At 44.6% G+C, this 26,161-nt stretch overlaps 1 protein-coding gene across 3 annotated transcripts in view; it reads left to right on the forward strand.

The window, feature by feature from the left end:
- Positions 1-1,577: 1,577 nt before the first annotated feature.
- The window catches only part of CACNA1C (calcium voltage-gated channel subunit alpha1 C), a 611,706-nt gene continuing 587,122 nt past the window's right edge, over positions 1,578-26,161 (forward strand). For all 3 annotated transcript variants that reach the window (XM_039869216.1, XM_039869218.1, XM_039869219.1), the window contains exon 1: positions 1,578-2,253. In XM_039869216.1, coding sequence (XP_039725150.1) covers positions 2,205-2,253 — 49 coding nt within the window. In that variant the 5' untranslated portion in view covers positions 1,578-2,204. The remainder of the gene's footprint in view (positions 2,254-26,161) is intronic.

Genomic DNA, 26,161 nt, shown 5'->3' on the forward strand with positions numbered 1-26,161 from the left:
GTAGGAGAGAACAAGAGAAGTCGTACACAGCTGTTCATGTGGGTCCTCTTGCAGGTTCATGAGGGCTGCTCTAAAAACCTTGGCTTTTCCTAAGTAAAATGGGAGCCATTGGAGGGCTCTGAGCAGAGTAGTGCTGTGATGTGACATTTTATGTGGATTACTCTGAGTGTTGTAGAGAAGAAACCATGGGAAGGGCGGGGAGGGGAGACCAGGAAGAGCAGCCTCTGCACAAACCCAGGTGAAGGAAGATGTCGGCTCAGACCCGGAGGCAGCAGCAGAGGAAATGAGAAGTGAATTTATCTGAAGGTAGAACCAAGATTTCCTGAAGGATTAGATGTGGGTGGATGAGAGAAAGGGGTCAAGAACGATTTCGCGTTTTTGGCCCCATGAAATATGATGGGGGAGGCTGTGTGAGGAGCAAGTTTGCACAGAAAAAAAAGAAACTCAGTGTTTGTGTATGTTAGGTTTGAGCTATCGGACACCTAAGTGGAGACTGAGATTGGCTGTGTAGCCTGGCATTCAGGAAGAGAGGTCTGGACAGGAGATACAAATTTGATATAAACGGCTGCTTAAATCCATGGAGACGGATAGGATCACCCAGGGAATGAGTATAGATGGGAGGTGGGGAGGTCTGAGGGCAGAAAGGTCGAGTTGTAGGCTCCTCTATTAGGGCTTAGAAGCCCACTCTAGAGGAGCCGGGGCCTGCAGGGGGTGCCGCGGAACTTGCTGTGGCTGCAATGAGATGGAGAGAAATGTTTGCTTCTCCTGGAAGGAAAGGCGCTCAATAGATTCCTGCCAGAGTTGCAAAAATAATTAAGAGAAGTAGGTAAGGATATCCTAGTAAACACGTGCTCGGTTGCCTCCAAGGAATTAGAAAACCTGGGTCTATTAATCTATTCAGACATCTGGGCACCACTGCCTTGCCTACGAGGCTCCGCCCTCCAGCCCTTTCTCTCTCCCCTCCCCTCTTCCCATCTTCGCCTCTGTATGTCACTTCTACAACCGCTCTGATTATAATTGATCAGATAGAATCACGGAATTAGGGCTCATTTTGCTGTTTTGTTCAGTGGCCGGATCTGCAAAGAGACTCTGCTAGTTGGGCAGATTGTGGTCCCCTCTGTTGGAATTCCGCTCACAGAGGCCTTCCCGTCGTGGACGGCCGCGAAGGGACGCGCCGGTGCCGCCGAGGACAACCGGGGTTGGGGGATGGAGGCGGCCAGGCGCGGGGGTGGGAGAGGACGTGTCGGCGCGGCGCTCGCGAACCCCGCCAGCGCCCACGGTCTGCCTACGCCCAGTCCCCGGGGGGCGCTACACGCAGCCCCCCGCCGCCCCCTCCCCGGGCCCGCGCCTCGCCTTCGCCCCTTGACGTCATGTGGGCAGTCAGGCTGGCTCGCCCGCGCGGCCGAAGGCCGAGCGGGTGTTCACTGAGGGCTCGGTCCGCGCCGTGCGCCCTGCGTCGTGCGCCCGGTCCCTGCGCGCCGCCGCCGCCGCGCCACATCTGGAAGCGTTCAGCGCGTCTGCCTCCAGCGCGCCGGGCGGGCGGGGAGGGCGCGGGCGCGGGCGCGGCGGCGGGCTGGGCTGGAGGCGGTGAGCGCCGCGCTCTCGCGCGCCCCGTGTCTCCCTCTCGCTGCCTCTGCAGAAACAGCTCCTGCCAGAACGGCGCTCGGCGCGGCGCGGCCCGGAGCGGCGGCGTCTCTTCCTGCCCCCGCGCCTCAGGAGTTGCTGGAGCTTCTTGACAGAAAAGAGCCGAGCCGGGGCCTCGGGAGGACTGGCCAGGAGCGGCGCAGACGGTTCAGCCCCTGCTGGCCCGGGCGTCCCTCGCTCCCCGTCTTGGGTCCATCGCTCCCCTCGCCCCTCCTTTCCGCCTCCTCTCGCGCTGCCTCTCTCGGTTTATTTTTTCAAACGGTGTAGCCGCCAGAGGTGCGGTGTTAAATTCTTGGAAGGGGCCCGGATGTACTGAGGATGCATTACAATTTCACTCAAGGAGGCAGTAGTGGAAAGGATCAGTTTTTGGTGTTCGATGCAATAATGGGAATCAGGTAATCATCAGAAGGGAAGAAGAAATACCGCAGATCCACGGCTTCCTTGAATTTTGCACGAAAGCCGCCGACCGAGGAGGAGGGATTAATCCAGACCCGCTGGGGGGTGTTTTGACATTTCTCTCTCTTTGTGGCTGCTTCTCCTTTTAACACAATTTTTGGTCAATGGTCAATGAAAACACGAGGATGTACATCCCAGAGGAAAACCACCAAGGTAAGGCTGGCCCCGCCGCTCGGCCGGGGCTCCAGCGCGAGCTCCCGCCCTCCCCGCCCAGCTCCGGCTGGCCCCGCGGCCCCGGGGCCGGTCCCTATGGAGTTGCCCGGGGCCCCTCCGCCTCTCCAGACCGGTGGGACCGGGGCCCGAACCCCGTGAGACGGAGCGGAAAATTCCCGCCCCTCCCCCCCTCCTCCTGTGCCGGCTTCTCCGGCGCATGTGTTTCCTATGAAATTCCAGGCGAGGGGGAAAAGTTCCCCAAGTGTCTGCTTCTGCCTCGCTTTCTCGCGTTTGCCTGGAGAGCCCAACTGCCCGGCCGGCCGTGCGTGGGGGAGGGGCCGCTAGCGCCGCCGAGCCCCGCTGTTCCGAGCCCCGTCAGCCGGGGTCCCTCGCCTGGCTCCGGGCGCGGCTGGGAGCGCGCGCGCGCGCACCCCGCACCAGGCCGGCCCCGCGCCCGGGCCGCGGCCGGGCGTCCCACTCGCTTCCAGGAGCCCCGGCCCTGTGTAGCGCGCTGCGTGTGGCGGGTGGGGGCCAGGGGTTCAGATGCAAGTCTCGGTGCCTCTCTCCTTTTCTCCAGTTTCTTTCCCTCTCCATCTCCTCTCTCCCCGGCCCACCTACACACACCCACCTCTCCACTGCCATTGACCCCGAGGGTGCCCACGCCCGGTGTGTTCTTATTCGCACCCGCATGTGAGCTAGCACCTGAGGATGTAAGCGGTTAGAATTCGGGCGGTGTGTGGGCTTTGCTTTTTCATGGTTAAGGAAATAAAAGGGTGTGCCGAGCTCACGCGGCTGCACACTATTGCCCAGTGTTTTCCAAGCATCTCCATCCTTCGCATCAAGTGTCACCAGCTCCCCCTGTGAGGGGGATGGGCTTTCAGGTAACTCTCCACTTCTTGGAAACTTTCTCCTTCCGCCCCCCCTCCCCCCGCCCTTATTAACAAGCGATTGCTTTTTGGCATTGCTCAGCAATTAAGGTCAAGATGGAGTGTAGAGGGGTGGTCTTGCTGGAGTGTGGCAGCCTCCTGTCTGTTCTCCATGCTTTCTCTGTCTCTTTGGGTGTAGTCGCTCCCTTTTCTTTCCTAGTTTCCCAAGCCTCCCGTATTTACACTCTTCAGTCTCTTCCTCCTGAATACCTGTCGCAGTTGGTCCTGTTACTTCCTGGGATACTTTAAGTGATCCTCCGAGGACCAGCGTAGCGGAGGGGTTGTCTCCATGTTTCTTTTTTCCCCAGCCTCCTCCCTTTTGCCCCATCTCTACAATTTGGGGACAGTGCCCCTACCCTTCAGAGCCAGAGGCACCCTACCTGCCTGGTCTCCGTCCATCCTGGTGGCCAGTTGTTGCTCTGCTTTGGATGGCAGTGTGGGGATTTGGGCCTCTTTTGGTAGAAAGAATTTTGTCAAGGGTCACGGATTCTAGGGTGAGCCAGGGCTTTGGGGGTCACAAGGGCAGCTTCTGTCCCTGGATTTCTCTACCCCATGCCCGGTCCCTCACCTGTTCCCCTGTCCCCTTCCTAGCTGATGAGTAGTGAATGGATTAGGAGGTAGGGAATGAGAGACACAAAGGAAAGGGTGATATTTGTGAAGATTTCTCCCCTCCAGGGTCTCACCTCAGTGTAAGCAGCCTGGAAGAGGAGCACTCAGTAGTATTGACCTTTACTATACTAACAATGGTAGGATACTGTGGTAATAATTATTATTAACTTAATAATTTTAATTTTAATAATTATTCACAATAATCTTAAATAGTTTACAAGGTCTCCTTTTAGTATGGGATAAACCCCTTCTTAGCCCTTTTTCTTCCTTCTTTTTGCCTCTTTGTTCCCCAGCTGCCCCCTCCCCACACACAAATGCAGGGAGCAGACATTAAAAGTAGGAGGCGACCCTGGAGAGGTTTGTGAGGAAGATGGAGGGAAAGGGAGCAAGGGAGCAGGGCCGGGAGCTCTGCCTTTCCAGCAACATGCTAACAAACACTATGGCAACCTGAATTCCAGTTCTCTTGGTTGAAGCTGCAGTGATTATATAATTCACAGGAGCAGTTTTGCCTCCATTCCTGGATGCAGTTCTCAGGTGAAAGAGCACCAGGATCCCTGTCTCCTTTCCATTTCCCATCCTTGGTCTTTGTCATTGTCCAGGTTTTTGGTGGGAGAAGAGGAGGGTGACGAAGGTGGGGAGAGGCAGACCTGGAAGAGCATGAATATTTACAAGGAAAGGGTTGCTCTGACTTAATAACCAAAGGGGCAATGAAACATAATTGAGGGTTAGAGTTTCAGGAGAGAGAGGAGAAGCCAAATGATTACCTCAGATCAGTGATGGTGACAAACCAGAGTCGAAAACCAGCAAAGTTGCCAGTGGTGGGGCTTTACATTCTTCTCTTCCTGACAGGCTCAAAGGCACTGAATGCATCAGCCCTTTCTCCTCCAGTTTTTCAGGGGTGTGTATGTGTGTGTGTGTTGAGGGTTGGGGTATGGAGGCTGGTGGTCAGCGCATCAGAACAGCCTAGAGGACCCCTGAAGGGCTTTTGACCCCGGGTTTCAAGCCGGGAGTGGCTCACGTGGGCCTTGCCTCACCTTTCGTACCCTATCTGCTCTGGTCCCATGCCAGCCTCCCACTTTTCTGGGATGATTTTCCATTGCAGACGCCAGCTAGCAAATGAGTTTCTTAATAGTAAACCATTTAACAAATAAAACATCAGTATGTCCCTAATCTGCTGGAGACAAGGCAGAGGGCAGAAACATGTGTTCTGGGAGTGGAAGACACACCATGCTTTCCTTTTAACTACTTAGCAATACAACAGAATAGTAATCATCATAATAAAGTCATAATAATAACGATCACAGTTAACTCTCTTTACAAACAAAGGACAATGTTGCTTGCACCTCAGCTTGTGCAGGTTAAAGAAAGTGTGACATTAGCTTCTCTTTCTCTGGATACTGCATAGAGGAAACTGGAGAAAAAGGGCTATTAAGGTTCAAAATATCGTTCCTGGTGTTGCTCAGATACTTACTAGCATATCAGAATACTATATAATAGACTATATTACAAGAATCAATTATTCATTATTTCCATAGATCACATGCTAACATTGTTTAAGTGTGTGCCCACACACACACACACACACACACACACACACACACTAAGGAAAAGCTTTTTAAAATAGATTACACAAGAACCTAATGCACTTTGGGGACCCAGTGTGTTGCAGAGAGGAATATTGGTAATGCAGTCCCCTAAGACTGGCCATTTCTACCTCCTATTCGGTGGAGAATTGTTTTCTGCAGGTAGGTGCTATAGGGATAGTACTCTGCGAACAAAATGGTGAGCCAGTAGCCCCTGGGGCTCTCTCCAGACTCTTGATGATGACTTGGGACTCTTCATTTAATTTTCTCTTTGACTTAAAACTGCCTAAGGTGGATTCTTCTGTGCATAAGACCCAGACTCAAGGAGTCCGAGGAGCTTACTGAATGGGAGTTTTGAGGCCCTGCTGACCTTTTTATCCCCACTTCTTACACAGGCCCTGGCTCATTGTAGGCCCTTAGTACATGACTGACTGAATGCATTGCCTGCGTGAAGCAATGAATGCAGACCCAGCAAGACCTAAAGTGGCTGTGGTTTCTGCCTCTCCCAGTAGGTGGTGCTCCAGGGCTTAGGAGTCAGGAAAGGGGCAGTCATGTCTGGTTTGGTGAGGAGAGATGTCCGGAGGGTTTGGAGAGAATTTCCTGTCTGCTGTGCCTCTTTCGTCATGTCCACACCTGACCCTGTGCAGAGAACCCCAAAGACCAGTGTGTGTCCCCATGCCACCACACATACTGGAGGGCCCTCTAGTATGACTGAGTTCCTCAGTGACCTTGCCGCCCTCTGGTAATGAAAACCCACCTTGAATTTCTCCCACTCTATTGCACACTCTTCCCTCAGACTTCTGTTGACCTCTAGCATAGACAGTATCCTGCAGAGCCTTGAGGGAACCTTTTGGGTGATTAGCTGAACTCGTTATGGCTGTGTATTAATTTTCTCCTTGATTTACTATGGTTTAGTAACCAGAGGGGCCAGTGGTTCCCAAGCCCAGTGGAGCATGAGGCGACCCGAAATTTGGGATCTGGAAACCCTAACCTATAGGGTTACAAAGCTTGTTGGCTCAAAGGCAGGAAGATATTTTCCTTACTTTATTAGGGAAAAAGACAAAAACAACTGGGTACACTTCACAGCTGATTTCTGTTTATGACTCTGGCTGGTCTCCTGCTGGGTAATGGCAGAACAGCTCCCAAGACCTGGGTTAGGAAGTAACTGAGATTTGTTCTAATTTTCAGTGATGTTTTCCATCTCCTGGTGTTTTCTTTTCTATTCCTTTCTTCACTTGGCTTTCTTACTTGTTGTGGTAAGTTCTATGAGGTCTGAGAAACCCTTACCACTGTATTAAGGGGTGAGGGAGTGGCTGACAGCACTTTCTTCCTTTTACAGTAATTCTTCTTGCTTGGTGTTGCAGCTATTTGTTATACAGTAGTTACAGGTCAGCCAGCGTCCTCCCAACTGTTCCTTCAGGGACTCTGAAATCAGTGCTCAGCATTCAAAATCGGGGGACGATTTTTATTTTCTAATGTGGACTAAGGAAAACAGATAGATTGTTTGGGAAACACCTGGAGACTTAACAACAAGAATAATTAGCAAAATAATCACACTGATTTCGTCTGTTTCTCGAGTCTGTCCTCGCTGTTGCCTAAGTTAATGACGGGCACTGTGGAGAAGAGCAGAAGACTGATAAAAAAGGCATGGGGAATTGTTTTGCAAAATATCAGGTGCTAAATATTTAGCAACATGAGTGCTAAACATTCTGGTAATGAAACAACACTCCAAGCCATGACTGTCATTATTAAAATAATTTAGTAAACACCTGTTTACATGTATCTCAAGGTTAGGTACTATATTAAGAAAAAGTGACAGGATCCCTCTGGGAAAATGCAACATCTTTCATTGCTGTGTGAAAGCCAGGCATGTATACTTTAATGGGACCCAACACAGAAAGAGCAAAATGGAGGGCTAAAGTAATTAATGTGATTGTTCGAACCTAAAACCAATGCGCTATCAAGAGATCTTCTTTGTGTCTTAATTCCAAGATGTGGTGCTTTTTGTTCAAGATCGGGGTTCATTGACCCAATGTCACATTTCAGCAGACCTTACTCTTTCCCGCTAGGCTTTAGGAACACTTGGAGGCAGCTGCTTAAGGCAAGAAGGGAACTGGAGAGGAGTCTCAGCTTCCCTGGAGCCTTGGGACCCCTGAGACCCTTGCTGCAGCTCTGGCCGAGCATATTGTGTGGGTGGGAGGCCAGGAGGGCCTCCCCAAGAGGCAGGGCTGTGAAATGGCTGGTAGCTTTAGGGAGCGGGGGCTGGAGGGAGATGGAGGAATGCAGGAAGAGGCCCAGCTACCTGGGGGTGTCTGTGCGGTAATTTGGGGAACACAGTTACCAATGCGGAACTGAATTCAATTTAAGTTGGGATTGAAGGGACATAAGGAGAGCAGTTTGGGCCTGGATCTCAGGAATCAAACCGAGGTTGAAAATAGGCCCTTACTTCCCCAGAGACCAAGAGAACTAAAGGAATAGTTAATCTGGTTTTGAACACAGGATGAGGAAAAGGAGGGTTTACTGGCAAGAAGCCTAAATCCATCAGTCTCTCCTCTTTCCAAAACCCCACCAAACCATGCTCTCCATAACATGTTCACTTTGAAATGGTCTTGTCCTGTACTCTGCATGTGTGTGCATGTATATGTATGAGGGGGTGGTTCTAGACTCCTGTGCTTTGAAGGGCTTGTCAAACAGACATAGAATAAATGTAATATCTCTATGGGAATTTACTTTTTAGGGTCAGAACATCTTATGGGTGAAAGGAACCATAGGGACAAACTGTTTACAGTTGAGAAAGCAGAGACTTCTAAAGAGTCAGTCACTCAGGCAGGGATGTGACAGAAAACAAATTCTTCAGTCTCTTTTCCCTCCTGCTTTCTCTTTACCACACTTGGTACATATTAAACCCTCTTAGCATTGCTTAGTGTTTCTGGTTAAAATTTGTTTAGTAAACATCTTACCCTTTCACTGTTCTTCCTCCCCACCAACCCCACCTTTGTATTGGCTTAAAAGTATTTCTGAGAGTGGAGGTGGGTAGGGGTACCTACCCTTGGGAAGGTTTAAAAATAATTTTTCAGACTATGAAGTAAAAGTTAATACATGTCCATAAAGAACTCTATCAAAATTCAGATTGTTGTTCTGTCTGCAAATGGTTATGCCCCCAAAGCCTTTTTTATTTGCTCACTTCCTTTCTGCTCCAATCTAGGCTGGTTTCAGCCCTTTAGAGAGAGTGGAGTATGCGAGGCCAGACTGTGTTCTAGGACTTCTCTTGGCAAGCTGCTGGGCGTTCCTTGTGTACTGGTTAGCTTTGCTGTTGGTGACAGTGGGGAGACAGAGATTAACTGCAGGATAGAAACAGTGGGGACATTTAGGTTGCTGCTGGCCAGAGGACAGGTTGTCATGGATTGTACCTGAGTTGGAAGAACAAAGGCTTCTCCTTGCTTCCTTACCTCTTCCCAGGAGACATTAAATTAAAAATAAGGAGGGGTGGCTTAGATTCAGCACATGGAAGGGAATTCATCTAGGACCTGCCTCTGACATTCCCATCACCCTTCACGTGTTCATTGCCTGACTTGTTTGGTACTCATAAATCGTCTCCCAGAAACCAGGAGGCCTTTGAAGCTGACTTGGTTTCTGTCTTTAAGACAGAGGCACAAGCCAGACTTCGTTTAGAGATGTGGCCTTTGAGTTCCCTGGAGGAAGCCACCATTTCAGAACAGAGTGTTGCGATAATTTCATGAAATATTCAAGCTGCCAATTTGCCAACAGGGGTTTCTTTTAATACACTCAGCTACACTTGGTGCTGCCCGCTTGAACCTAGCTAAAAGGAAAATAAAATAATCTCGTCTCCTGTCCTTTAGAGAACCAAGCCAAAATCCAGACAGTAAATGAACGTTCTTCTCCGTATCGCCTGTGGGCAGAAATGTTGACTTGATTACTCAATTAAGCTCTATTTACTTTGTAACCATTGTGTCATGTTCAGTCATTTATATATATTTTTCCTTCCAAAATAATCCATGTTGGTCTAAAACCTTTCAAAGTTGTTAGTTAGCAAAAGTAAAAAAAAAAAAAAAAATGAAATGAAAATAAATAAGACTACAGCTAGGAAAGTGACTGGAGTCACATTCTTTGACTTGATCTCTTTCTCTGAAAATTTTGAAAGAGTCATGTCTCATCTTTTTCATCCATAAAATGGAGATAATATTCCTTAGCCAGTCAAATTTACAGGGCATCCATGAGGCTCTAAATGGGAGACTAAGTGTAAATCACTGTGCAAATATCAGCTATTCTTATCAGAGAGCAGAGGACTCAAGTTTGAAAGAGCAGCACCATGAAACAACTTTCAAAGCATTTCAAACAAATTTGTACATGTTGGATGGCTGGCATTATTTGCAATTTCAAGGATGGAAATGTAAAACAAAGAGAAACAGAATCTGAGATGCTCTGGCTGATACCAGAATGATCAAGGAAGAAGTGAAAAATCAGTCAAGAGAGACCTGGTATTTTGATTTTCTTGACAACTGTCAACCATCCTGGGGCTAGTAGGATCCCAGGACTGTGGGATCATTTGGACTGCACGTCTCCCTTATGCCAAGCAGCTGTCCACTGCCATGCTGCCGTCTTCTCATAGCTGACTCCCTGCCGTCAGCCTAAAGTCCACAAGACTCCCTGCCTTCAGCCTAAAGTCCAAAGCCAGACTGGTCAGAAGTTCTTTGATGGTCTGAATATCCAGAAATAGGTCCATTGAGAGCAGGAAGGACACCACTTGGGCAAACAAACTCTCCCCTTTCTGATATGAATCCCCCAAACTTAAGCACAACCCCTCAGTACAGAAGGACAGACTGCCTGGAAAATAAAACTTTGCTTCAGATCTAAATCTTGGCTGTGGACAATAAACTAACTTTTATGGCAGAAGTTCTGGAGGTTTGTAGATAAAGAAAGGGAACTGTTCCATATAACATCTTGAGATACTTATCAAAATAGGGAAGGGCTTTAATTTCATACCTTAAGTGACAGTTTAGCCTTTAGTTTTCTAAAGCAAAAAGAATCTTGTCATCAAAAGTGTGCTTGGAAACTTGTATTTAAGTGAGCACCTTGCTCCATACACCAGCTGTCCTCCCCTTCCAATTCTCTGGTCCTATGATCTGTGGAGCCATCACGTTTTCATTTTTATTAAAAAAAATAAACTATATTGAAGAATAACATCTATCATTTTGTATTTCTAGAATGGGGCAGGAGTAATAACCACCACTTATTGAATGCCTGCTATGCCTCCAGCAATGTTCTGAGTGCTCCATGCACTTAATATCATGTCGTCCTTATGTCAGTTCTGAAAAATGATATATTTTTTTCAGATAGGGAAACTGAGGACCAAAGACCTTAAGTAATCTGGCCAAGGTCACCCAGACAGTATTGGAGCTGGAAATTAAATCCAAGTCTTTTAGACTTTCAAAGCATTTATTCCTTCTATTATTTCTTCATGTGGGGAAGAGGAGTAAGAAGAACCCATTGTCTGTCCATCTTGGAAAAAACTACCTTGAGCTAGCCTCGTGGAACCTTGCTTGGCTTTGTTCCATGGAAACTGGTGTCTGCTGGTCATGGATAAATGGCTGAACGCTGTTCTTCCTTGATGGCTACTGTGTGGTCACTCTACATGCCTCTTCTGTAGTCCCGTTCCCTAGATATTCACTTATTCTCGTGGTTTCTCCCCGGGCCCTTTTTGGTTCTTCAGATCTCTCTGGAGACCTTAACTGAAGACCTAGATCAGTGAGTCTTGGCTTTGAGATGACCACTTCATGGTGTGGCCTTGCTTTACCACCTATTCTTGCAGTGTACTCTCAGGAATTTCCTCCTAGAAGATAGATACTCTTCATTCTTAAACAACATTCTGATGAGTTTGGGGGACCATCCATGCAAGCTGAGCTTCTGAACTTCATGCCTGTTCGGACATCCAACCTCTTCCTCCCTTCCTCCTCCTCCTCCTCCTCCTCCTCCTCCTCCTTCTTCCTCCTCCTCCTCTTCCTTTTCCTCCTTCTTCCTCCTCCTCCCTCCTCCTCCTCCCTCCCTCCTCCTTCCTTTTTTCTTCCTTCCTTCCTTCCTTCCTTCCTTCCTTCCTTCCTTCCTTCCTTCCTTCCTTCCTTCCTAAATATATCTCTGTGAAGATATAATTAACATATCGTTAAAGTCACCCTTTAAAGTGTACAGTTCAATGGGTTTTAGTAGTTTTACAGGGCTATGCAATCATTATCACTGTCTAATTCCTGCACATTTTCATCACCCCACAAAAGAAACCCCATACCCACTGGCAGTTACTCTCCATTCTCTGCTCCCTTTAGCCCCTGGCAACCATTAATTTATTTTCTATTTCTATGGATATTTGTGTATTATTGACAGCAACAATAACTCTACAATTTAAGTTCACCTGTGTAGTCTAACTGCTGGCAGTACATTTTATGCATCTCAGATCTAGGTATGTTGTGACAATCTATATGATGTCTGATGGAGTTAAAAGGAAGCACGTGAGATTAGTTTGGGACCCGAGTGCCATTTGTAGGTGAGATTAAGTACTCTCAGTTACGTGAAATGTGTTTTTAGGATTTCTTTTAACTATCTCGGTAAAGCTAAATCTCTAAGTCTTATCTATTGATAGTTGATGTGAATTATGGCCATTAATTTTTTTTTATTGTAGTAAAAATATATATAACAAAATTTGCCATTTTAACCATTCTTAAATATATACAATTCAGTGGCATTAATTATATTCACAATGTTGTACAACTATCACTATCTGTTTATAAAACCTTTTCATCACTCCAAACAGAAACTCAGTAACCACTAAGCAATAACTCCCCCTTCCTCCCTCTCCCCAGCCTCTGGTAACAACTAATCTACTTTCTGCGACTGTAAATTTTCCTAGTCTAGGTTATTTCACCGAAGTAGAATCACACAATTATTTGTCCTTTTATGTCTGGCTTATTTCACTTAGCATATGGTTTTCAAGGTTTATCCATGTTGTAGCACGTGTCAGAACTTCATCCCTTTTCATGGCTGAATAATGTTCTATTGTAAGTATATACCACCTTTTGTTCATTCATCTGTTGATGGACACCTTTTGGCTGTCGTGAATAATGCTGTTATAAACATTAGCATATCAGTATCCGTTTAAGTTCTTGTTTATAATGATTTTGGGTATACATATACCTAGGTGTGGAATTGCTGGGTCCGAATTATGACTTTTTAGTTATAAGAGCCCATTTCTTTGTGTGGCTTCCCAAGCTTGAATCCTGTGTAGACCAGAATATAGTATTAGAAGATTTCATTGTCAGTAATGAGGGTCTGGTATTTTCTTTGGGCTCCCAGTGCCTGTATCAGAAATTCAACTTTAATTAGGTGCTTAACAGCCTAGCAGCTACCTTTTGTTGAGGAGTGACTGATGCTACCTCTATTCCAAAAATAATGAAGTTCTCTAGATCAAGTTCAGTGTTCACCTCTGTGCTGACTGGGCTTTGTAACTCGACAAGAAGTGAGTGTTTGACAGGAAAAAGCTATTTTGTATGTTTCTGTCTCTTCATCTGCCTGTTTGTCTAGTCCAGGGGCACCTGGACAGAGGTGTCCAGTCTGGCATTCAGTGAGACCCTGGAAGAGGATGGCTCCCTGGCATGTGGTTGCGCTGAGTCCTCCTCAGTGGCTGCTGTGTGCCAGTGCTAGAGGAGGGCAGAGTGGCCTGGCTGGTGAGGGGTCTCTGCCTCCCAACCTTGGAGCTGCCTGTGGGGAGAGCCGTGTCCCACAGCTCTTGCCTACTCCTCGCTCACACATTTAAAGTGTGGAAAGGGAGGGCAAAAACAAAGAAAAAGGAAGCAGCAGGAGAGAGAATCAGGAAAAGAGGGAGGAGAGGAAGAGAGAAGAGTGGGTGAGCAAGGTGGAACCCTTGGTGGGGCCTGAGCTGGTGACCGATATCCCAATTTGAGACTCAGGAAGCCCCTTTCCAAACTTATGTTGGCTATTTTTTATTTTTCGTAATTGTTTTACCTAAAAGTAATAACATCATCTTACACTTCAATTGTTTTAAAATACCTTTTAAGTCCTTTTTATATCTTGGCCTGTTAGGAACCGGGCCACACAGCAGGAGGTGAGCGGCAAGCCAGTGAAGCTTCATCTGTGTTTGCATCTGCTCCCCAGCACTAGCATCATCTCCTCGGCTCCACCTCAGATCATCAGGCATTAGATTTTCATAATTGCACCAGTCTCTGGTTCAAGAAAGGCTGGGGACTGCTATACTATTTCATCTGTTCTTTAAAAAAATCCAGTTAAGTAGTAGGACAAGTTTTATTACTCCTGTTTTCTCAGATGAGGAAATTGGACTTAGAGAATTTGAACAACTCGCTTGGCTGGGGAAGGAAAAAAAACTAGTCAGACTTTTTTCTTTTTTGAGAGAATATTGCATATTAGACTTTATCATATATTTATTCTTGGTGGGCTCACATATGTTATTTATTCCTTACAGGAATCCTGTTAGAGTTGGATAGATTTTTGGTGACAGAATAGACTAGAACCACCATTTCTTAGGTTTTGGTCTATGCTCTTTTGTAGCCTGACCGTATCATCTGTTAGGGTACTGTGTCCTAACTTATGTACAGATCTCAAAGCTTCATGTCTGCTGAACCTGCATGAGCCTGTGCATCTTTTTGCTCTATATCCACCTCTATGATTGGTTTGTTCACTTAGGCCAACCAAATGTGTGTGTGTGTGTGCGTGCGTGCGTGCGCGTGCGCGTGCGCGCGCGTGTGTGTATTTCTCAGATTAGCAGAGTTCAGTATGCTAAGACAGAAATGCAGGTCAGGTACTTCGAAGGTGGATACATTTAGTTCGATCCAGCTATTGGTAACTACATCCCTTGTGGACTCTGCCTTTGCATCTCTTCCCTGGTCCTGTGTATAGAGGTGTCTTGGCCACTGTCCAGAGCTGAAATGTTGCACAGAGTTTCTTCAAGGTCAAAGCCTCTGTCGCCATGTCTGGCTACCCAAGACATCTGGGGGATCTGAGCTCTACAGCCAAGGGGATTACAGTGACTCAGATCTCATATTTGGTCTGCAGTGGATAGGATCTTGTGGCTCTGTTTTTCAATTGTTTAAAAGGCAAAGATTTTGACCTATGTCCAGCTGTCTGAAAGACTCGGAGATAAGCCTTTTCCCAGGATAAATTGACTGTGAAATGTCTCTGAATATGGAGTATTTCATCCCACTTGTGATGAAATAATCCTAAATTGTTTTTACCCTTACCAGAATTGGGATGGTTAGTCTTCACAGAAAGTTATTGAGCATCTGCTATATGTAAGGCAATTTGCTCATAGAATCTCTTGATTCAAGGAGACCTTCAAGGTTACAGCCCCTCAATTATCCCTTTAGCAAGTGTATAGTCTAGTAGGAGGTAAGATATGCACTCACATACTATAGTAAAACACATAGACACCCACCTATAATAAAAGTTAGAATATACAAGGAAGTAAAGATGAAAGGCTCACAGATTTAAAGAAGGAGAGTAATATAGTCATATGGAATAAATGGAGAAAGCATATATGAAGGTGGTAACGTAGCTGAACCTTGAAGGGTGGACAGAAATAGGGTAGAGAGGAAGCATGGGCATTCCCAACACAAAGAACGGTGTAGTCAATAATGTGTTGATAGGCGTATGCATTGAATTGTAAAGAAATCATGAGTTGAGTTTCATTAGAGCTCAGGTTATGTGTATGGGAGAAATAGGAAAGAAGCTTGGAATGGTAGGAAAAGGAGAACATGTAGAGAGCCCTTGTTTTGTGCTGAAGAGTTTGCATCCTATTTAGTAGGCAATGGAGAGCCATTTAAAGTGGGATGGATGTGATAAGAGCTGCTCTTCCAGAAGACTAGTGAGGCAGCAGGGTAGAGGATAAAGTGGAGGTGCTCAGACTGTAGATAGATGGACAGTTCTGAGGCTTTTGCCGTAATCCAGGCATGAGAGGGAAGATGAGATTTTTCTCAACGAAAGCCAGAAGACAAGGGGGCCTTTTGCTGTTATCTAGATGGGAAAGGTAGAGGGTGGATTTGGAGGTCCAATGGAAGATACTCAGCATACATATAGAATTAGAGTTATTTTTAAAGGTTATGTTTGAAGCTCTGGGAATAGATGAAATTATTAGAGAGACAGAAGGAAATGATGAAGGAGTTGAAGATGGAGCCTTGAAAAGACAGGAAGGGCATAAAATAGAGGAGACAGAGCCAGAGTGGTCAGGGAAGTGGGAGGAGAGGCTTGCCACTGTGGGACGGTAGAGGGCAGCCACTATTATCAGTGCTGAATGGAGCAGTGAGTAGGGAAGATGGGCCTGAGAAAATCCCCACTGGATTTGATGATTTAGGTATCATCAGTGGACTTTGAGAATGGTTCACAATGATTGTTGTGCAGTCAGACTACACAATGCTGAGGCATGGGGTGCATGAAATGGGAGGGGGCACATGTAGACCATTCTTTTAAGAATTTTGACTGTAAATGAAAAAAGAGAGGATGGATCTGTAGGCACAGGAGAGATTGGAAATGAAAGAGAGGGGGGCTATTGAAGTATATCTGGAAGAAGGCAGTAAGCAATAGGGTCAGGGACGGGAGCGAGAGGTTTAACTCTAGCCAAGGAGATAGAATTCTGTCTTCAGATACAGAAATAAGGTAAGCAGAGGATGAGAAAATGTAGCTTGGTATTGGCAGGTAGATATTTGGGGTTTCCAGAAGAGGAGTGCTGGATCCTGAGAGAGATGAAGGCAGCTGGAGTGGAGTCTGAGCTTGAAAAGACAGGAAGAGGTAACAATCAGTGGAAAACACAATGGGACATGTCAAACAAATTACTAATGGTTCTCAAGTCTGAGAGGGAACCTAGCTGAAGTTAGGAAGTATGAGCATGACAGCATTCCTGGAGAGAGTCTCCCCTAGAATTGAGTTTGGCAAAGTGAAATAAGTACAAACTAAGTCAAGGAGGCAAAGGGTTCTAGCTCTGTAAGGAGACATGCGAAGCCAGAGTTGAGATGGGAGATTGAGATGGCTGGTGGGAATGAAGGTCCCAGGACACAGAATTTTAGTAGAAGCTGGGAGTCTGACTCCTCTAGCCTGCCTCTGTTTACACAGATTATTCATCAGAATAGCTTGTTGGCCCCTTGAGGTCTGAGTGTATGTACAAAGGGATGATGGGTGGACTTACTTTGGAGAGCATGAAAACAGAAAGATGATGAGCTCAGGTGTTGGGGATGATGGCAGCTTAAGGAGGATTGATGCAGGGTGGTGGAATAGGATGCATATGTGTGCCTGTTTGTGTGTGTGTATGTGTGCGCATGCACGCACGTGCACATATGCATGTAAGGATAGGCATATGGAGACAGACTTTACTGCCTTTACAATTTTGCCCCCCGAATCCTCCAGGCACTGATACCAAAGGACAGACCTATGGTCCAGAGATCTGAGGTTGTGTTTGAGACATGGACGGAAAAAAGTAGGTGATATCAGTGGACGTATAGAGGTGGATGTCAAACATTAGGCTGTTGCAGACCATCTTGGCGTCATAGACAAGGAACTTGCATTGCTGGCCTCAGTCATGTCTCAAGAGTAGAAAGGAGTGTTCTGGGCAATTCAGATTGCAAGTGCTTGGAGATAATCTGCCTTCATGTTGTTCCCACCCCTATCTCCCCATACCCCCATCCACACCAGCCAAGCTTCCCTACCTATGATACTCATCGTCTGGAGAACTTGTTAGCCTTTGTGAAGTGTTAAGCCCTGTGATTTTATATCCTTATAGTTATATCTAAATATTGTATTTCTGAGAATGGAACATTTTATTTTTTTCTTTATCTCCTTACCTCTTATAACCCTACAACAAAAATGTTACAAAGCACTGGAAAATCTCAGGTTGGATCCCATTTGAGTTTATAGTGCTTGGATTTCCCTGTAATCAAGAAAAAATGTCATGACTGTTTCATGAAAGGATGTGAGTTTTTAGTGCCAAGGTTGATAACAGTCTTTGAATGTCATGGGAATATGTCCTGCTGAGCAGCACTGAGTTTCCTCTTGGTCCAGGAAGGAGTTAATGACCAGAGGCACTCCCAAACTCTGTCCCAGTCCTTTTCACATGTGCAGGGGCTCTGGTTGTGAGACAGTATCAGCAGACTAGAGGGCCTTTCCTAGAGGCGGTAGAGGAGCAGTGGCTGCAGAGGCCTGCTGTCTCCAAGGCAGAGAGGCTTAGCTCCTACACTTCCACTCGGGCTCTCTTCACTGACCATCATGGTGAAATGCATAGACAATCCAGCGGCTTCAAGTCCAACCTCTTTCTTGTAGCTCCCTGTGTCGATCCCCTGCCTTTCCTACTTCAGATAGACCTGATCATAGATGGGGTGGGAGAGCCTGTGCGAGAGGAGAGCTTTGCCCGGAAGTGTATGTTCTCTGCCTTTCTTGGCTAGTAGTACCAGTTGCTCGCTGCCTTACCAGGAACAAGGTGGTATGAAAGTCTTTGGGGATTGTCATAGCCAGCCCTGTGGCTGCCATTTAACCCTGTCTGGCCTCATCTGGAAAGCCTACTTGCAGAGTTTGGCCATATTCTGGTGAACCTCAAGGGCAGTGCTGACCCTAGCTCGATCTTTTGCTGAGTTTGGGCAGCAGAAAGCTGTGGGGTTTTCCCTTTTTTCTATTCCAGTGAAACTTGGGCAGAATGCACTGTTTTCCTCCTAGAATATCAGTTGTGGAACGAGCTGAGTCCACATGGACAGTTTTCCTTAATGCCAGTGACCGTCACTCTCCAGACAACTGGTCCTAGGCATTTCTTTAGCATTTGACTTTAATAGAATGAAGGAAAAAAGAAAATCCCAAAGAAGAAAATGACCAGAAGAAAAATGTTCTTGGGTTGGGTGAGGCGATGGAATGGGCCTGGTGTCCCCTTGAGAAGTAGACACAGCTCTTCTTCAAGACAGCCACAGATATCACAGTGTGTAGTCACATTCAGGCACACTTGGCCCATGGAGAGGCACAGGTCATTGCCTCCCATGTGGTTATAATTAGGTCATGGTCTGCTTGAAGAGGATAAAATGGCAGTAAAGGCCATCTAGCTTATGTTTTTCAGGCTCAGAAATAAAAGAACAGAAATTCTAAACCAAAGGCTTGGAGAAAGGTCCCTTTAACACTTGTGGGCCAAATGCTCACAAGTTCTTTGACAAGAATTTGCATGTTGTGTGTGCATGTGAGAGGGAGAGGCAGGAGGAGAGAGAGGGAGAGCGAGAGAGAAGGAGGGAGAGAGGAGCAGCAGAGAGGAGGAAGGAACAGTGTGACTTACTTGAAATCCTGAAAGACAGTATATATCATAAAGTGCAGGCATATTTAGGCACAAAAAGACCTGTATTGAGATGAACTTCTACATCTTGCTTTGGCATTTTGATTGACTCTTTTAACTTCTACATGTCTGGTGATCTGCTACCTGCAGTGCCCGCCTGTTTATTCTTTCAACCCCATTTATAAATAGTTATTACTTGAATATTGCAAAGGAATTAATTGAAATACAGCAGGAGAAAACTTTGTGTGTCTTGTCCTTTACGTACTGTCATCTGCATTGGGAAATTGTAGTGCAGGCTCAAATGCTTAAAGAGTATTTCTGAGCTAAGTTTTCTCTGAGAAGAATGTCTTGGGGGCTGGGGCAGGAAGTGTGTAAAACAACCTGCCTGTATGAATTCAAAAACAATACCAGAGGAAAAGAGTTTGGGTTTTAAAGGTATGGGATATCTTGTTTCCTTGTTCTATGTATGAAACTCTTGAGAAGGTATCTTGAATTGGGTGCTTTATCTTACAGATGCAGTAGATGTGACTAAGAAGTTACACTCACTCCCAAGGAAGTCTTTGTTAGGAAGCTTTATTGCATCTTACGTTCTTTTCCTTCTTTCTTTTTTTCTCCCCTAAATATTGAAGCACGTATTTTGTAGTTCTTTTGAAGCAATGGTCTATAGTGGTAAACCTACTCGGTCTTTGTTTGAAATTGTCTTTTTTATTTCTTTTGTCCTCATCCTTCAATGATGGGTTAGTCAGATACAGAAATCTGTGTTAGCAATTATCTTTCTTCAGTAATTTGAAGATATTTTGTTATCTTTTGGACTCTACTGTTGCCGATGGGATATCTGCTGTAAGTCTAAATCGATATTCTGATTTTTAAAAAGATATTCTCTTTTCTTTAGTGTTATGCCATTTTACAATGTTTTGTTTATACAGGATTTTTAAAAAATTTTGCTTGAGACTTGGTGAGATACTTCAATCTAAGGATTACTGTCGTTCACCAGTTCTGGAAAATTCTATCATTTTCAAATATTGTCTCTTCTCTGTAGTGTTTCTATTTTGTTCTCTGGGACTCTATTATTAAAATATGTATTGATCTTTCTCATTTTACCCTTTCTCTTAATGCTCTTTCATATCCTCTGTTTTATTATTTCTCTTTGCTACATTCTGGGTAATTTTTTCAGCTCTATTTTCTAGTTCACCATTTTTTCTTTATTTATATCTAATCTTCTATTTAATCTTTAAATACTTTTTATTTTGAATGACTTATTTTCAAAAGTTTTATTTTGTTCTTTTTCAAATCTTTTGATTTTCTTTTCAGTCTAGTTTTTCCCTTCATGTTTTCTATTTCATATTTTAGATTGTTAATCATTTAATTATATATATATATACACACACATATATATAAAAATGTTAAATATGTGTTATTTATTGTCTATTTTGGATTCTTTTATCTATGTCAGCCCTTGGGGAATAGTTATCCTGTTTCTTATATTTGCTGACTTTTACTGATGGTGGATCACTTCCTTTTGTGACATAAAAAATTTTGAGTGTGAGCCCATCTTCTTTATGGAAATTTTTTCCCATTAGGCTCTAAGCACCCTGAATTGTGGCGGTGTTGCCATAGTGCTGTTTTGCATTTGCCTCCAGTGGGCAACCTTAGTGGTTTCACTGGTCTAGAAACAGTTTTTAATATTAGCTTCTTGATTTAGAGTGCTTTAATTTGTCATGAGAAAAAAATTTCACACCCAGAATCTCAGTCAGAGAAAAGTGGAACATGTATATAGAATGGGCTGACTCATACAAGCAGAAAACATTTTTATTTTTCTACCATTGCTGCATTCAGACCTACTCTTTTTGATCTCCCTTTCCTATTTTTTTTCACATCATCTCAGGCCCATCTTAGCTTTCCACTCACATTCAGTTGTTAGAACAGTCTCATTTCAATAATTAGGACTCATTTTACAGATATTAAAAGTCCATAGACTACTTCAGGCCTTGCTTATGCTTTTAGATTTATATGAGGGAAGAGGCTCATGACCTATATTTTTCCTTTTAGTTCTTCCACTCCTCCCCTACTTCTGGGATTAGGGCAGAGGAGAGGGACTTTGAGGAAACAGAGCTAAAGTCTTTCTCCTTTGTGCTGCTTTGCCTGACATTGGCTGGCCATCATGCTCATGTACTATATGGTAGCCATTCCAATATTGGCTCTTTCTTAGGACACCTTTGTGGGTTCCTGAAGGTCCTATTGGGGTCCTTTATACCACACAGTTCCCTGATGTGGGTGATGTGGTCTCTGCCAGACCTCTTGTGAATGTCACAGCCACTTTCTGCTGAAGCAGCCCTCTTGGGTGGAATACTTTTACAATGGCTCAAATCTAGCCTCCTCACATGTCATCTGCTCAGCCTCGTAGAGGCTACTGTATTTAGTTAAAAGTTGGAGTTGCAGGCTGTCTCCCATTGTTGCCCTTTCTCCATTCTCTGTCAGCAGTTACTCCAAATCCCCTGTAGAATTCTCGAGACAGGAAGGAGGCACCATCCTTAGTTCGTGTGCCCCCTCTAGACTCTAAACAGCATGAGTCAGTGCTTTCCCAAGAAAAGCGCTCTATCCTGGTGCCCCAGAGTGGGCATCAGGCTGGTGGGAGGCTGGTTTCTCTTCTTTGCAGGCACCACAGTCTCTAGAGGTACTCACTTTGGTGTCTACTTCACTTGGCTTGGAGGGAAGGTGATGGAAGCACACTGAGCCTCATCCTACCCCTTACTACCTCCAGGACACCCATGTTTCTAGTCCTCTTTTTATAGGGGTAGTGGAGGGAGGGGTCAAGGACCAGTGTAGCTACTTGTTAGTCCTGCAGTCCAGTGCCTTTGTTGCCTGAGGGGTACTTGTCACTGATTGATCTTAGGTTTGGGGCTTCAGCTAGAATTCCGAGACAACAAGAAAAGTCCTAATCAGCATCCATTGACCCACATTTTATTATTTCTTACTTGGTCAGGTGGGCAGAGGTTTTAGATTCCTTTTCACTGAGAAGCAGTTTTTCTAGGTTCTCAGCTTTACGACAGGGTCTCAGTTCAATCTTTTGGCTTTGTGGGATCTCGTAGCTCTGTCTCCTATCTCATGTAGTTGTTAGAACTCCAGCCCAGGCCCATGGGCCTCTAATCAACCCCATATCCCTCAGAGCCATCACAGCTATTAGTGCCTCAGCTCATTACTCAGCTTCAAGTTTTCTCTTCCTTCCCAGAACTGAAGAATTCCCTTTATTTTGTGCTCAGCTCATATCGTTCAGTATTTCTCTGCATCATAAAAATAATGAATTCCTCATTTCTTGGTGGTATAAACTTGGCCTGCCATATTACCAGAGCTGGAAATTTGCATCTGTGTTTTACTGACCACTAGTAATACTTCTGCTTCCATCACAAGGATGTTGTGAGGACACATGAGGTCATGGCTGTGGATATGCTTTGAAAGTATTGATATCATTTATGAGGAAGGGATTATTATAAATATACCTCTGTTTGGTTTGTTAAGCCATTCTCCTTGAACTGGTCATTTAGTAAATCTATATAAGGGAAACTCTTAGAAACCAATGTGACATGATGATATTCAATAGTTTACCTCCTTTAACTATCGCCTCCCATTTATAGCACCTAATGATTTCTAGTCTGTCTTTTGAGATTTACTCATTTAGAGTATTTTAAACTTTCAGTATGTTAATCCATTATTTTTTTAAAAATATCGTTAGTTCTAAGAAGTGTATATTAGGTATACATTAGAAATATATATGGTACATTAGTTATCTGTTAGGTAAATTAGATATATTAGGTATATACCAGGTATATCAGGCTGACTCATTTTGCTTTCTTCACTTAGAGAACCAAAGACAGGACAGACTAACAATCATCAGTCGATGTTAAGTGAATGCTTATTGTGAGTTTGGCACTGTAATAGCCACTTGGCAAAGGACATAAACAAGCATAACCAGTTTTTGACAGCTATATATTAAGTACTAGATACAGTGCTAGATACACTGATGAATAAAATAGATGGGCATCTGTATTCCTGGAGCTTATATTGGAGCCACTGGCTGAATTGCCTTCAAACTTCTCAGGTGGGAGCATGGTACATTGTCATTACCGTACTTGGGCAATGAGTGAATAATCCAGACTCTAGATTATTCAGAGTCTGGATTATTGCTCAGTTTTTTAATGGAGCTCCAGTGTGCAGACCAATACCCGGATCCCATCAAAGACCAAGTTAAAACAAACAAACTATAGTCCGGGAGTTGAGCAGTTTTTGGGATAATGTCGTCAGTCAAACACAGTGTGAGAGATGATATTGTGGGGTCGAGTTGCTATCTCTGTGTCACTGATGTGTATCTCTGGTTGTCTTCTCCCCTTTCTGTACCTTTCCATTGCTATGGAGATTTCTCACATTACCCTCATGGATCCAAGGCTCTTTGCTTTTACCTCTTCTTCCTTCTGTGAAGACATGCTCACAGAAAATAGGCTGATTCCTGACAGAGCCATGCAGCAGTGTCCTGCTCGTCTCAGCAATCACAGGCATGTCTTGGGTGAGCTCTGTGTCCCCGAAGGCCAGATTGAGTAGGTAGACGGACAATGGACCCTGCTCAGAGGGAGGCTGCAATCAACTATTTACACTTTTGTATAAATTCATTTTATCTCCTCTCTGAAATTTTTACATATTCATCCTTTTGTCTAATAGTGAAATGAAAGACTTGGTTTTTTTTTTCTAGGAATTCTAGTCATCAGCAAATAAATTCAAGAGGAATTAGTAAGAGTAAAATCATTCTATGGATGACTTTTCTGAGCCCGTGATTTCAAATTGAATTAAGCAAAAGATACATTTGATATGACAAACAGGTTCCAGGTCCTATGCTGATTCAGGACTGGTTATGGCTGTCTGGAGTGCTGCCTGTTGAAAGGATTCTGAACTGTTATCTAAGTTCAGGGTTCAGGGGACAGAGTGTAGTGATTGATTAGTGATCTCTGCCACAGACTTATGAGGGACATGTGGCATGCAGCACATCTACTATTTTAGCCATTTCTAGTAGAGATGGACAGATGTTCAGGTGGTCTTTTATATAACTGGCTGCTGATTCAATCAGTCTGTAAAACAAATAGCCAATTCAATGAAAAAAAAATCAGTTGAAATATGCGGTATAATGTAGAAAAAAATCTTACCCTACAAATTTTTTTTTTTTTACTTTTTATTCAGGTAGGTTGGTAAACCATAGACATATTTTAAAAGTGAATTAAATCTGAGAGCTAAATTTCTGGTCTAACTTTCTTGAAGGGGTCACTAGATAGTACTTTATGGTTTTATTATACTATCTTTCTAAATATTTTTCAAAACATTTTACATATATTATCTCATTTTATACTCGATCTCTGCGAGAGATTTGTTTCTAGTGCATGGATGGGGAAACCGATGCTCAGAGATGATCTGACCTGCCAAATGTGGTCATGATCTTTGGTACCATAAACTTTCTGTGACTCCTCTGGGGTCTCAGAGAAATTTCCAGTCGATTACTGTTGATATACTCTCTGAGGGGCAGGAGTCTGTATGTTGGTGCAGTGGCTCAAAATAGCATCTGTGTTCTGCTTAAGAGGTTGCCATTTCATCGACAGACTGATGAATTAGACCCCACTGCTTTAATAAAATATTTTGGGGTTTTTAGGGTGGAACATTTTGTTTAGAAATGAAAATAGCCCATGGTCACTTGTGCCCTGAAGTTGTTGGCTGATGTTGTCTGAGTCACCCCTCACCATCTCTGGCACCCTCAGGGGCCTCCCTGAGGTTCACCTAGAGTGGTCTGAGCTTGGCCATATTTGGCTTTCTAGATCTTGTTGGTTTTGGAAGTGCCTTTCAACCTGCCAACACCCAAGTGGAGACCCAGATCAGTGTGCATTTAAGTGGCCAGGCTGTGGAGAGAGCTTAAGTGGAGATGTCCAAAGGAGGTAGGGCCATTTACTTAACATAAATCAGCTTTCTGAGTGAGAGAGTCTTAATGCATTCCTTTGGTTATAAACAGTTTAGTGTCTTGACAGCCAACATCTTCTCACTCCTGCTCTCCCTAGCCCAGAACTCCATTTAGATTTGTTTCTACAGCTAGGGACTTTGATGATTGCAAGGGATGACAAGGAGTCCCTTCTGAAGAATAATAAGCTATTGTATATTAGGGCCTTCATCATGGAGTGTTTGTTTGTGGTCCTTTGGTGCAAGCAAACCTCTCTTTGTTCCCAGTGGGTGCTTTGCTAAGTACATCACACATACTGTCTCATTTAATCCTCATCTCCAATCAATGAGATGAGATGGGGTCAACTACCCCATTTCACAGAAAAGAAAACTGAGGTTCAGAGAGTTTAAGCAAGCACAGCTTATAAATGGTGAAGATGGAATTTGAACTGGACAGCTGTTTTCTGACCCCTTGCTTCTAAAAAGGCCTGGCATGATTATATTGTTTCTCTTCTAATTTAGATAGTTCGTTGTTGGGCTTTTGAGATTCTTCTTGGTAGCTTAAATAGCAGCCCATATGCTGGCAGAAACAAGCCTGTGGATCTGTTCAGACCTCCTCTGGTAGGAGGAAAGTTCGGCTTAGGAATATGTGTGGTCATGGAAGTGGTGTCAGCATGATGGCATGGTCCCAGCCTCACATTTAGAACAGCAAGAACCAGCGTCCCAGCATCTTGGTTTGTGCTCTGCTCCAGGTTTCTCCTGGGAATAGATGTGCCAGGTCTTGTGCCTGGGAGCCTGCCTGCACCCAATGGAGCACTAATAGGCAGAGAATCTGTTTTGGTATAAACAGGGGTTGGTATATTTAGAAATAATCTCTAGGGAATGTTTATCTGCATGCTCTGAGAGATAAAAGTCAGGGAGGTGGGTCAGTAAGAAAATGCTTGGGTTGACATCCAGTTGACACAATGGCTCTTTCCCAGGGATACAGGACAGCCTGATACACAGGGTCTATTTTAGGGTCTTTCTTTATCAGTTTGGAATTATCACTATCTGCACTGCAGTAAAATAAAACTAGCCTGGATCTGCCTTTCTTGATTTGAAAAAAAATTATCACAGGCTTGCCTTAGATTCAGTCTTTCCCCAAACACACTCACATGTCGTGGGACTCTTTATTTTCTTTCTTCAACCCACTTGCAGATGTAACCTTCTGATTCACTGTCTCATTTAGGGCAGAAACTTGAAGAGCAATGTCAAGAGGGGCTGTTTTCACTTTGGATATTACACATGCTTAATGTTCTTGCTTTGAATGTATTCCAAGAAGATACAATAAATAAAGAAGTATGCATACATTTATTGCAGCAGCCGCATGGTTCATGTGGAGTCTGCTGCTTTTGGTAATAAACCACATTTCTTTTCTTTCTCTCCTCCCTTACACGCCTTCTTCCTTCCCTTCCTCCTCCTTTCCTTCTTTCCTTCCCGCCTGCTTGCCTGCCTGCCTG

The sequence above is a fragment of the Pteropus medius genome, unplaced genomic scaffold (genome assembly GCF_902729225.1).
Source record: "Pteropus medius unplaced genomic scaffold, Ma_sr-lr_union100, whole genome shotgun sequence".
NCBI classification, from domain to species: domain Eukaryota; kingdom Metazoa; phylum Chordata; class Mammalia; order Chiroptera; family Pteropodidae; genus Pteropus; species Pteropus medius.